This window comes from Colossoma macropomum, unplaced genomic scaffold (assembly GCF_904425465.1).
Source record: "Colossoma macropomum unplaced genomic scaffold, Colossoma_macropomum, whole genome shotgun sequence".
NCBI classification, from domain to species: Eukaryota; Metazoa; Chordata; class Actinopteri; order Characiformes; family Serrasalmidae; genus Colossoma; species Colossoma macropomum.
Window position 1 is genome coordinate 23,199,515 of NW_023494787.1, and position 14,031 is coordinate 23,213,545.

A 14,031-nucleotide genomic window follows, 5' to 3' on the forward strand; every position below is an offset into this window, starting at 1 on the left:
TTGGTATAACACATAACACCTTGATTTTACTTTACAAGGTAATGACCTATGACCTTTTGTAGGATGGAATGACAACTGACTTTGCAGCTCAAAGTATTTCTGTGATGTCAGAGAAGCAAGTTGCTGATAATGTGATACAGCTTGCCAAGTGAGGTTATTTGAAAAATTGAAAAAAAAGGTTAGAACTTTCAAAAACTGTCTGCAATATTTCCTGTAGTTTAACCCAAGTGTAAAGCCTAACCCAAGACCTTATATATTAGCATAACACTGTTGTGTCATTGCATATGTGCTTGGCTACTATTAGGCTTAGAGTTTCTGCTCTGTATCTAAATTAGCCTGTAGGCTTTTTGTTCCCCTGCTCTTTCTTCAAACGAGGCCTATAAACAGACTTCAAGCAATGATGCGAAAACATGAAAGATGTTTTTGAGGGTATCAAATGATTAATCTTCATCACCAGTACTCATTTTGTTTATTAGGCTTTGTCATAAAATATTAATCATCTCTTCAGAACATCTTAAAGTATATCACACTGTACAAAAATGAAACATAAGGACATTCAGGAGGGCACATACACTCACACAAACTTTATATGTGATTCAGCCTACAGAAATGGTCTGTATTCAAGACCTTATTGTAGAAGTGTAAATGTCCATGTGTCCATTCTGGATGTTTATTTTCTGGATGCTCCTACCAACCATCACCATGTATGATGCACCACTGATGTATAAGCTAATGAATACAGTTGTGATATTCCTAGCTGTAATGTTAGCTTCCTTCTGCATTAACCAGCTAGCAAAAATATGTAAAAGATTTGTAGAAAGAGAAATGTATGTCATATACAAATCAAACCAATTCGTTCTGGTAGTATAAGCACTAATTGTATTTGGTGAGAAAGTTTAACAAAAAAAATTTAAACATAGTATGATGTTGTAAGATGACTAGTACACAGTTAGTAACTGCTAATAGGCACTACATTAACCAGAGACAACTTTACAGTCCAAATAATTACACCCAAAGCAAATACATACAGTCGCCTTTTTAAAGACATTCATTGGTATGATATACTGATTAAAAAGAAGAGTAGGCATCTCTGTAACCACACATATGGGCATTAGGAACACACAATGCAATGGTCACCAAACCTCTTCCTGTAGATTTACTGTCGTGGACTGTGCTGGACTTCTGCCCCCCCGTTCCTTACCTGACGTGAAATACCTGATTCAGACAGTTAAGACTTTCTGAAGACATAATTTAGTTGGAGAACATGGGACAGATAATAAGTAGAACTGAGTTGGAATCCACTGCACTAATGTAAAGTGGAACCACCACTACCATGGAGACCAGCTGTTTTCATCCTATTAAGTGCAGGCTGCCAAATAACAGATTACATTACATGACTACAGATGTTTCTGACTGCAGTATTCACTGGAAACAAAATAAGTGACAACATTATATACAACAGGGTAAGGATTATTGTTCAAGATTTTTTTTGTCTTGGAGGTCTCATTATTATTAGTGTAGTGCTGCCAAGTAGAGATCACTCATTGGGAACATAATAATGTCTGAAGTTATTACAGTTTTATACTTTTGATCATATGCATAACTCAAAAAGCATTCTTGCTTTGTTTCACACAATTTGTAACATACTCAGAGATGGATGCCTGGATGACATCAAGTCTTTCAAAGATAGCAGAGTATTTCATGTTCATGTTACTGGAGAGGAATGTGTGCAGTAGGAGGGATGGAAGCGTGAACTCAGCTTTTGGGCTCAGATGACACACAGCACTATAACCTACGCATTAATAAGAAAGCTAAGGACAAACGCTCAGCGTCTGGTTGGTGGACGACTGGCGCCTCCATGCCCCAAACCTGCTGCTAATGCCACCTCTTCCATGAAGCTGTAAAAGAGAGAGAAGAACAATTAATTACCGCTACTCGCACAGCCAAATTATAGTAAGATAATGGGAAGAAAGAAGGTGGTGTTGGCTCTTACTGTTAATTAATTATTAACAGAAAGGGAGCAGCTGCTAACATAAAAGTTTAAGGAGGTTGTTGCGCTGTCCTGATTGAGTTCTTTAATCATTATTAGTACTTACTGTACTAACTGTTTCCTAAGCAATGCAATTCTTAAGGTTTGTAAACAGTGTAACCAAAACAATCTGTATACTGCTAGCTATACTTCCTATTTATAGTCCAGTAAACCACATAGGTCACCCATACTTGATGCATGGACATTTTTGAGGCACACAAAATGTCCATGTCAACTGAGAAGTGCAGTACTGTGTAGAAGCCAGAGATCACCCTTCTTTCATTTAATTTTCAGTCAAAACCACCATTAAGTACATAGACTTTTCAAGAAATATTTCGAGTTTTCAAAACAGGAGTTAATAAAATTAATTTTAATAAATACACGGAAAATGGGACTCCTAGCAATCGAAACAGACCTGTTAGATCACCAAAACTGTCACCACAAAATAAACAGTACTTTAAGCTTTCATCTTTTAGAGAAAATCAAGTTTCACTCTTGCATCAGATCTGAAAAAATCCACAAGTGTTTCTGTCCATCCGTCCAACTCAAAACTATGAGTCTGAAAGGACGTGTAGCTGACAAGAAGCCCTTACTGAGAAAAGAAAAAGACAAAGAAGGAGAAAATTTGCTAATCAAGCAAAGAAGCTGCTGATGTTCTCAGATCAACGGACTGACCACCCCACAGTCCAGATCTCAGCATCATTGAATGTGAATAGGATGATTTGAATCGTAAAAAGCAGAAAATGCAACTTCTAAGACTGAACTTTTGGAAGAAAAATATCCCTGTGGATTTATTTCTCAAAAAAAAAAAAATTAAAAAAAACAAAGCTGTAACAAAGTTAAAGGGTGGACACACTAAATACATAAAAATGTGTATTATATGTAGTTCTTGAGGCTTCTATGTAATCTTCTGTTAAATATGTTTTTTGCCTTTTCCAGATGCAGAGAAATAAATACCTTGTACATAATAGCCATTTTGACTGGAAATTACACACAAGAGTGGTCTCTGATTATTGCACAGTACTGTATATTCTGTATACTACTTAATATAATACCAATCAAATTCACTCTGTTCTTTATTTTATTCATGCTGGATATCCCATTCAATGTTTTTTGAATTAGCAACTACTGCAGTAAGCCTACCTTTATAAATAAGGAAACTCCATAACTCACATGAAATAATGTATGCACAATGTGATGCACTTCGAGCATGTTTTATAAATAATGCAAATATACAAAGGTTATATTCAGCACACACGTAATGCTGAAAAAAGGAGAATAAGGGCAAATAAAAACAGATTTTTGCTCCCACAGAATATTCTCTTCCTCCTTTTCTACACTAAGTAAGTTCTGCATTTTAGAGTACTGCTCCGGCTCAATGGAGCCATGCAAGCGCACTGATTGCTTTTCATATACCACCATTCAAGGCTGGTGTAACTCTATCATGTCTCATTCCATTCTGAATAAAACTTTAGGGTTGCTTTAGGGTGAAACGAGAGGTCCTGACCTCTTGGTGTTGTGAATGGTTGTCCCTCCGAGTACGATACGCACACCTGGCATGGTGCGGTTCAGGTTGTAAACTGCGAAGGCTTCTTCATAGGTGGCTCCTCCAATTACGAAGACAATAATGTCCTGCGGCCTGCATTGGAGTGAAGCACAGTGTGTAACATACAGTAAAGGTCCAGCAGTCTGTATTTATATGGGATGAGTATGAATACCCACATCCTATCCATTAATACAAAATATGCAGCCATTAGGAGTGTAAAAACAAAATATATCATACTGTATAGTTCAATACAGTATCTCAGTTTAGTATTCACAAGGCTAACGTATTAACTGGTAGCTAGCGCATCATTCTAAAATATTGTACTTTTATAGTGTTGAATGCTCTAATAAATGGAAAACTGAAACATTAACACTGGCATAAGGAACATTTTCAGGCACTCATTATTTTTGCTGCATCACAAAAATGTATATAATCAAGACACCACTGTATTGTATCAAACTGAATTATACATTCTGTGAATCACTCCAACCCCAAGCAGTCATGTGTGGATGCCATTACTGTGAAATGGAAACATCTAGACAATAACAGCTCAGCCACAAAGTGGTAGAACACACAAACTCACAGAGTGGGGCTGTCGAGTGCTGAAGCACACAGCGTGTAAAATGACCTATCCTCCATTGTAATGAGTTCTAAACTGCTTCTGGAAGCAACATCAGCACAAGAACTGTTCATCAGGAGCTTCAGGAAATGGGTTTACATGGCCAAACAGCTGCACACAAGCCTAAGATCAGCCGGAGTGGTATAAAGCACACTGCCACTGGATTCTGGAGCAGTGGAAACATGTTTTCTGGAATGATGAATCACGTTTCAGTATTTAGCAGTCTGATGGACAAATCTGGATCTGTCAGACACCAGGAGAACGTTCCCTACAGGAATGCACAGTGCCAACTGTAAAGTTTGGTGGAGGAGGGGTTATGGCGTGAGGCTGTTTATCAGGGTTTGGGCTTAGCCCCTTAGTTCCAGTGAAGAGTAACATTAATGCTACAGCATAAAAAGACATTTTAGACAATTATATACTTCCAACTTTGTGGCGAAAGTTTAGGGAAGGCTCTTTCCTGTTCCAGCATGACCGTGAGCTCCATAAAACAGAACTCCAGTGATCTGCACGGAGCACTGACCTCACAAATGCTCTTTTGACTGAATGGCCACAAATTCCACAATCTTGTGGAAAGCCTTCCCAGAAGAGTGGAGGGTGTTATTCTACAAAGACGGGCCAATTCCATATTAATTCCCTTGGCTTTGTATGGGAAGTCCTATAAGCGCATTTAAGAGTGACGGTCAGGTCTCCACATACTTTTGGCCATATAGTGTACCTAATGTATTTCATTCATGCAAATTATTACTTTGCTATCATTTGTTGCTGACAATGCAATGCATGCTTTAATAAAATAGCAACAAAAAGAGGAGCCTGAATACTTTAGAGTGTCAGGTAATTTTTTAACATTTAAAGGTACATTATGTAATATTTAGGGATTTTAAGACCTCTCTGGAGGAGCTGTGTAATTGCATGCAACATGCAGAAGAACATTTTATAATGTCGGTTGTGCTTCGGTTCCCTTCCCCGAGAGGATGAATATGATGACTGCGAGCGCACTGAAAGATGACTTAAAGACCAAGTCACATTTTCGTGAAAGATGTGTCTTCTGAGGATGTAAGTGAATTATTTACTATTATCATCATATCTTCATCAGCATATTGGTTATTTTACATTTTAAACCTAAACATTGAGCCAAATATTAATTTTGAGCCTGAGTGCATAAAGTGAAATGTAAAGATGTATGACATGATCCAAAAACTCCCACGAAATCCAATCCTACTGCTCTGTCTTCTAAATTATTATTTCAGTCTTTACAGGGTGACTTGCAACAGCACAAGGACACCATATTTAAGCATGTTTTTTCATTTATCCTCCTCACTTAGAAATGCCACTTCTTTTTACTAAACAAAAAAATCTTAGTGCAGCTTTAAGTGACATTTTAAAGGACAAAGGCCCATTGCTCATAGCTGGCTAATACAATAAACTGCAGAACACTGAACTAAGCATGATGACTCACTGCAGGACTAAAGCTAAAATCACATGAAGTGGATTTGAGATTAAAGAAGCAGGGATCAGGAGCACTGCAGAATGTATGCGAGTGTGTGTGGGTATCTGTTGAACCTGTCCCGCAGAGAGCTTGGCCCGAGGTAGGGGAACTGACTGTCCTTCAAACGGCCTTTAATCAGCTGATCCAGTGTGTCATGCAGCAGGGGCTGGTGTTGTGTGTAGACATTCTCGACGCCCTACACACAAAGACCAACAAAAAACATAAACCACTCACATCTCAATAATAATAATATAAAAATTAAAATTAAATGGTGAAAACATGTCAGTAATTTGACAGTCTGTACATTATCCTCTACCTTAAGCCCTTTGAAAAACTGTTTTGTGATGGCCACAGCATCTGTAGGGGTGATAAGATCACTTCCCCTAACCCGTTTTCCTCCGTAGTCAATCATGGCCTGTACCATCTGTGGCACAGGAGAAAAGGTGTAAACAAAATATATGTAATATATACAGTACTGTGCAAAGGTCAGAGACCACCCTTCATTTATTTAATTTAAAGGGCAGGTTATTCATTATTTAACAGATATTTCTGAGGAGATTAGAGGTAAAATTATCCTTTGCACAAGCAAGACGAAAGTGAAAGGAAAATGAGTGAAACTACAGGGCTTTCCAAAACTGGAATTAAAAAAAATATTAAAAGTCTTAGAAACAATCCTAACAACCTAACAACTGCACAAGACCTGGTAGGTGACCAAAACTGTCCCAAGATAAACAGTACTTAAAGCTTTCATATTTGAGAAATAGGAGAAAATCAAGCTCTACTCTTGCTTCAAATCTGAAAAAATCCATTCTCTCTGTTCATTCACTGTGAGAATACAACTCAACAATAAAGCTGTAATAAAGGCAAAAAGTTAAGTTATTACATTTTTACATAATTACATTTTTACATAATTACGTTTTCTGCTTTTTCCTGATGCTGAATAATGAATTACGTATACATAATGGCCACTTTGACAGGAAATTAAATAAATGGAGGGTGATCTCTGACTAATTGAGCATTAAAAGACTGCATAACATGGTTACTGCTCTTGCACATCTCATGCTGAACAGAAAAGCAAGAAAACTGTAATCGAATAACAACTGTTTCATCACCTTGCGGTATTTTTCAGACACCCCTCTCCTGTTAAGCTCTTCCATGAGGCTGGAGAGGATGCTGCTGCTGTGTCTCTCATAGCGCAGAGCGTACAGCATCACCAGCCGCACCGCGTCCAGCTCTGACACCCGTGGGTTCTGCAGCAGGCGCCGTACATTCTGTTGCCACATGGAGAGGCCTCAGCACTAGGGTTTACACAAATCTACTAACCAAGCCATGACTAAGCAGCATGTCTGAATAGAAAATCATGTGACCCAAGACAAGAAGCAGTGAAGAAGCGGGCTAAATAAAACTGTGTGTTAGCATGAGTCGTGAGGCGAGGGTAAATAAGCATGCGGTGTGTGAGGTACCTGCTGGGCATTGGAGTGGTCATTCTGGCAGGCCAGCTCCTGCTCCACCTCAGACACCTCCATCAGCTGCCTCTCACTGACCAGACGAGACAGTTCTCCCACAACGGTTACATGCTTGCTCACTGTGCCCGACATTTTCTTAAACTGTGGGTAGTTATCCACAAACGCCTGCAGAGACGGAGCAGATGCTCATGAAAGAGTGGAAAATGAGCAAAAGCAGTCCTTAGATTGCTGCTTTGAGATTACTTTTCTGACCCATCTGACCATCTGACCCATATGATCATCTGAAGGACCTTGATCTGAACTCAAGGAATTGCCCATAAAAAAAGCAGTACATCAAAAACACATTTCAATATATTATGTTGCATATTTCAGAAAATACTGACAACACATAATAATATCTCTATAGCCTCACCTTCATGTCAGAAATAGACTCCAGTTTCTGTTGGCCCTTCGGCCTCTTCTTCTGGAAGTCCTCCATTAAGTTCTTAATGTTTGTTCCAATCTCACCAAAGTTCAGATATAAGTTCTGTGTCAGAGAAAAGAGTCCATAAATCATCCAATACTTCAATAAGATCACAAAAAGGAAACTTGAAAGCAATACACCTAAGAAATGGCACTCTTTATTACCCCATTGCATATAACAACACGTCGTAGCGGTCCAAAGAAGAACATGTACCACCAAAATAGCAAATTGTCTGGACAAGACAAAATTTGTTCTTAAATTTTAACATAGCTTCATGTAAATAGGTTTAATTTCAAGTGATTTTGCAGTTTTGCAGAAGCCCAAAACAAAAAAATATTCAGTTAAAATTTCCCAATGACATTGTAAATCCAGCCCAAACCTGATCTTACTTTATGCCTGAAAAAAGTAATACGGATATCATCACAATAAATACATTTTTAGCATCACTCATTCAGCCTGGTGTTACCCACGTTGGCATAGAACTCATCATTCTCTGCAGACAGCACCACTTCCTTCAGGTCTTTGTTAATACCAGGAACTCGAGAAAGGTCTATTCGGTTGTTGTTGAGACCCAGCAGCTCATGAACCATAGCCTGATATGTCCACTAGAGGAGGAAAAAGCACAAACATACCACTCATTCCAATCACAACAACTGGATCATTACATAAGATTAAGATTACCACACCAAAGCATATGGACAGAATACAATTGTTTACAATGTAATTTAAACATGCGATTGAGTACAATTAATTTTTGTGGTTCCCCAGGAAGACACTATCATTAATAAGTGTTAAGTAATCTAAAATATTAAATGTATAGTAGGTTTAAAAGTCAATATAAGCAGTGGTCAGTACTGCCCTCTTGTGTCCACAGCCAATAATTACAGCTGAGGACGTAGTGCAGGATCTAGATGTTTTAAGGGTCCACTTCCTAATTCTGTCTTATTTGTTGTACTTTATTTTTTAAACAGTCACAATGTATTTGCAAAAAATATTTTAAAAAGCATAATTTATTTTTACATAACAATTTTAGATTTACATGATCATTTTTTTCAACCTCTTTTTATACCTTAAAAATAAACTATTTTTGTTACTGTGTGTTTAAGATTGATATATATAAATGACCTCTGTTCTGCCCTGTAATGTGAAAAAACAATGAATTCAAAACAGGCTGTTTTTGCAGCTTAGTTTCCTTATATGGAGTGTATGAACTGAGGAGGGAGTGGTATATTCTGAAACTTGAACAATGTTGATGTGCTACATCCAACTCTTTTATTAAAAGCAAAGGAAATGCGGTTTCACTTGATATGGGCCCTTTAATAGATCAAAGCTTCACAAAACAAGAGGCAGACACTCACCTGGTTGAGGAGGGGTGTGATAGCATCATCACTTCTGTCCAGTATCAGGAGAAGAGGAGGCACTTCAGTTTTTCTGAAGTCAAATAACTCATACTCCTTGGTGATGATTTGCTACAGGAGAATAAAAATATAAACTTTGTGCTACTTATACAAATATCTGGTAGAACTGCAATACAAATACAAATGAATATCCCTATAAAGTTGACGAATAACGCTGCATTTGCATTTTGGCATTTACATTCGTCCTAGTTACTTGATTTCTTACTGTTCATCATATCCTACTGTTTACAACAGCATTTTCTAAAACAATAGAGAGGCTCAAAAGTGCAGCCTTCAACTGTGAGGGCATTTTGTTGAGCAGTCAATAAAGTATATGAGGAATGAATAATGAAAACAGCATAACAAAACAGTTCTACTTAAGCTCAGTAACACAAGCATCTTACTTTAACACTCTCTGCCAGTCTCTTGGCCATGTCAGAAGAAAGCTGGTAGCGGATCATGGGACACTTCTTCAAAGACAACAGCACAGAGGTCAAGCCTTGAGTGACACGTGGAAGAACAGTGGGCTCCCAACTGCGACCCTGAGAGAAACCACACAAACACGATGTATGAACTACACAGAGTGTATATCTGAGAACCAACGAGAATGAACTGTGAGTAAAGCAGCACTGTTTTCTTCCTCAAAAAAGTCAAAACCTACAGTTACCTAAAATCTTCAAGATTAGAGTTTTTATTAAAACTAGGCAGTGAAACTCCACTTCTTCATGATCAAGTATGCTATTTCGATTTAAATGAGGATATACAACGTCATTGTAGTTTAAAAATATTGTCTAAACAGACTCCCAAATCCCAAGTCTCCTACCCTGGCTACTCCTTGTAAGTTCAGGGAAAAGAGATGAGGATTCACAGCGATGAAGTCTCCATAGAACTCCTGCAGAGAGAACACATTACAATTACAATTACAATGTACAGTATTGTGCAAAAGTCATTCATTTTATTTCCAGTCAAAATGGCCATAATGTGCAAACTGTTTTTTGTGCCTCAAAACACATTTAACAGAAATACACAAAAGCCTCCAATAATAAATATAATATAAAATCTGTGTTGAATTCACTGTTTACTTATTAATTTTACTTTTTACACCATACTGCCACTTTCATTCTTCCATCCTTTCAATCCTAAAACCAACAAGTTACAGCTGTGTCCTCCCAAAAAAGAGTTCCCAAAGCTCTCACTGACATTATGATCTCCTTCAAAGAGACACTAACATTCACAGAAGCAGCTACCCAAACTCACCTCAGCTGCCTTACAAATTTATTTCTCACGTGCACCTAAAATTACTAGATTAATTGTAAAATAATACACTTGCACTGAGAAAACTGTCACCATCAGATCAACAGTACGTAAAGCTTTCATCTTTGAGAGACTTGAGAAAACTAAGCTCCGCTCTGGCTTCAGATCTGTCCATCCTTTCACAGTGAGGAGAGAACTCTCAAGGTTATGGGTCTGAAAAGATGTGTGGCTGTCAAGAAGGCGTTTCTGAGAAAAGTAAATACACAAAAAAAAACTGTTCTATAACACCAAAACTGGACAGCAGAGATGTGGAGTAGGGCTTTATTGAATGTTGCATCTAAATTTGTAACTGGGATTACCTGGATGACGAAAAGCAGAAAAACCAAGCAACCTTAAGCCTAAGTTTAAAGACGTGGAAAAATATCCCTGCAGATTTCTTTGAAAAACTGAAAGCAGGCCTCCAGAAAAGAATGGAAGGCGTAATAAAGGCATGGATACACTACATACTAAAAAAATATATATCATATTTAGCTGTAAAGGCTATTGTGTAAATTTCTGTTAAATATATGTTTCTGTTTTTTTGCTGACACTGAAAAAGGAAATTAAATGTTTGCACAGGACTGTATGTTCTGTACACTACTGTATATAATGCCATTCTTCTCTTGAGTATTACTATACACAGTAAGCTCATAATCAAACTAGAAAAAGGGCTAAAAAAACTCTAGATCTGGAGAAAAACAATAAACATTTCAATGCTCAATAGGATATTTACGGGAGTGTTACACAAGCTTACTGACCTGCACCTCTGCAACGACCTCTTGCTCATCAGCCTCTGCCAAAGCCTTTACTTCACTCTTACTTATGACGTTACTGAAATCTACATGAAGAGAAAAAACAGAAACAAAAGAAATAAAAAATAACTTTGTTAATCAAGAGCTAAGTGCTTGTGTTGGCCTCACACGATTTAAAGATATGAAAACAGGGACTAAGTGTTTCTCTGCAAATCAGCGCCATTACTCACAGATGAAATAGACGCTGTACTTGGGACGGCGCAGCTCTTGAATCAGATTCTCTACGTTTTCCTAAATGCAAAAAAGATTTTTGACAATAAACAATATGAATGATTTTGAGCAGTTTTATACTGATGACACCCCCATTGACAGATCTTACATACTACTTCTAATAGTAGTAGCAAAAATAACAGTTAACATTGTTGTTGATCAAAGCATTTTATGGCCCCCCTCCACTAAGAAAATACTTAAAAAGTCTCTAAAACTAAAACTAAACTTGTGGTTATGATCAAGCTGTCATTGGGACTTTGCCAAATCTTTCTCTGGATCTGATGTGCTTGAGTGTGCCCAGACACATCATCACTGGCAGACAGAGTAGGCCCTGATAAATAGCCACCGCTCTCACCATGTTCAAGCTAAAGCTGCTATCTATGTTGTCTAGTCTAGTCAAGCTGTCTTGAGGAAATGCATTAATTTATTTTGATGTAACATAGTTAAAGCCTAGAATATTTTTTTCAAATCCAGGTTCTTTCAATAATTGTTTGATCTGCAGGATATTTACTTTAAATGTTTCGGGAAAATGCACTCAAATGTATCCTCACTGGGCTCTTGTGCTGAAAGGGAGCAGGAGGAAGGTAAACTGGGGATTTAAATGGAACAAGAGTGAAATATTAAGAAACAGGGCCTTCAACGAGGACTTGTAGCAGGTATTTGGATGTTTTCTGCGTCTTCCATACATTTGTATGCACTGACATTGGGGATGTTGTGCATGCACACAGTAATGTTATCAAAACCCTAAGCATAAGACATAACACCTGAGCATGAATACCTTGGTTGGTCGCAGGAAGCAGATGGCCTTCAGATGTTTCATGTTGTCTCGGTTTTGAGAGTCAATCCTCTCAAACAGGTACACCTCTTTCTGCAGGATCTCAGACTGTGTGTAGACCATACTCACAATGCTGGTCTATGGAGATAAAAGAGAAAGAAAAACTGGCTTATACTTGCTAAAATAAAATAGCGTCAAGTCTACCTATCTATTGCCCATTTTCATCACGTCCACTTTTCATATATGTGCGTTTCTCTGCATAATACGGTTCCCCCTTATTTACCTACTTTATCAGTGTCAGGACCACCACTAACCATACAGGTGGTGTCGTTTAGGTGGTGGATCATTCTTAGTACTGCAGTGACACTACTAGACACATCTTCCTTGTTGATCCACCTTTCATATGTAAATTAAAGACGACAGATCATCTGTTGCTGCACAGTTTGCGTTGGTTATCCTCTAGTCCTTCATCAGTGGTCAGTTTCTGTCCACAGGACGCGGTGGTTGACTGTTCTCAGTGTAGTAGTGACACTGAGATATTTGAAAACTCCATCCACTCTGTCAGTGACACAGCAGTGCTGAGAATGATCCTCCACGTAAATAAAACCTACTCAGTGGTGGTCCTGTGGCGGTCCTGACCATTAATAAGGGGAGACAAAGGCTAACAAATTCTGCAGAGAAACAGATGGACTTCATTCTGTAACGTTAATCGTAGTACTACAAAGTGCACCTATGTCGTCTATATGGCAAGTGAACCTGATAAACTGGACAATGAGCATAAATGCAAGTGTCCAAGTCGATGCGTATGTGTGTATAGTGAGAGAGAGAGAGACAGAGAGAGAGAGAGATAGATAGATAGAGAGAGAGAGAGAGAGAGAGAGAGAGAGAGAGAGAGAGGGACATTAGCAAGAACCGTTAACACTGTCAACTGTCAAAACGACAAATACATTCCGAACCTGCGTGAAGCCTTTACTTACCGTCTCCTTGTCCATGAGCAAAACCTTCATTCCTGGACCGCTGCCTTCTATCATTTTGGAGACATACTGCTTTACTGCTAAAGTGACGTTCATTTTGTCAGCGCTGTGTCGTCCTGCGTCTGTTTACACAGTTTCCTTCAGTCGAGAGTACACAGCTCTAGTGTCAGTGCTGAGTGTGAACACAGCCGGTCCTCTCAGCCAGTTCACCGCGTACCAAATTGTTTTGTTGACAATGAACAAAAACTGCCTGGATCGCTCATGAAACCGGGGATACTTCCGGTGTGTGTAACAGTTTGGCAGGCTGATCTGGGATCTGCTGAAATCGCCCTTCAGAGTAAAGAACTGGAAACAGTCAACACAACAGCTGACCTCCAAACAGCCCACACGCAAAGCAGAACCTATCCCATAATGCAACGCGACAACGTAGAACGGAGTGCGTAAACCACCATATTGGTAAGGTCATAGAGGAGCACTTGTCATAAGATAATACTAGTATTTTCATATATAATAGTATTAACAATATTATTAATAATTCAACGTTATGTATAATAAGGTCGTATGCTTTAATAATATATATTCATAATTATCATATTACCAATATTATTATATCAGTAATATAATATTTTAAAGTATTATTAAGAATATTAGTCTATAAGAATAAAAGACTTTTTAAGAATTCAAACAACCTTTCAGTTGTATACATACTAACACTACAAAATTAAAACATAAAAATCATGTTTATTTATATTTCTCATTATATTCTTCATACTAAAACAACTATTAAGTACACAGTAATGACAGCTAACAATACCTCAAGCTCAAGCAAATTGCATAGACATGGAAGCCCATTCCCACAAGGTAAAGAATTATATTAATTACCAACAGGTACTGAATATTAAATTCATTATTTATAACAGGAAATATTATTTATCTCGAAATATTGACTTAGTATATCAAA

At 37.9% G+C, this 14,031-nt stretch overlaps 1 protein-coding gene across 1 annotated transcript; it reads right to left on the minus strand.

The window, feature by feature from the left end:
- Positions 1-452: 452 nt before the first annotated feature.
- Positions 453-13,450, minus strand: vps45 (vacuolar protein sorting 45 homolog). The gene is made up of 15 exons (XM_036566510.1): positions 13,074-13,450; positions 12,100-12,234; positions 11,282-11,342; positions 11,058-11,137; positions 9,830-9,898; positions 9,411-9,548; positions 8,968-9,078; positions 8,080-8,214; positions 7,559-7,672; positions 7,144-7,311; positions 6,793-6,951; positions 5,997-6,104; positions 5,755-5,876; positions 3,537-3,668; positions 453-1,898 (listed from the first exon to the last, which is right to left on the minus strand). The coding sequence occupies exons 1-15, from the start codon at positions 13,164-13,166 to the stop codon at positions 1,826-1,828; spliced, it is 1,698 nt and encodes a 565-aa protein (XP_036422403.1). The 5' UTR covers positions 13,167-13,450; the 3' UTR covers positions 453-1,825.
- Between the last annotated feature and the right edge of the window lie 581 nt (positions 13,451-14,031).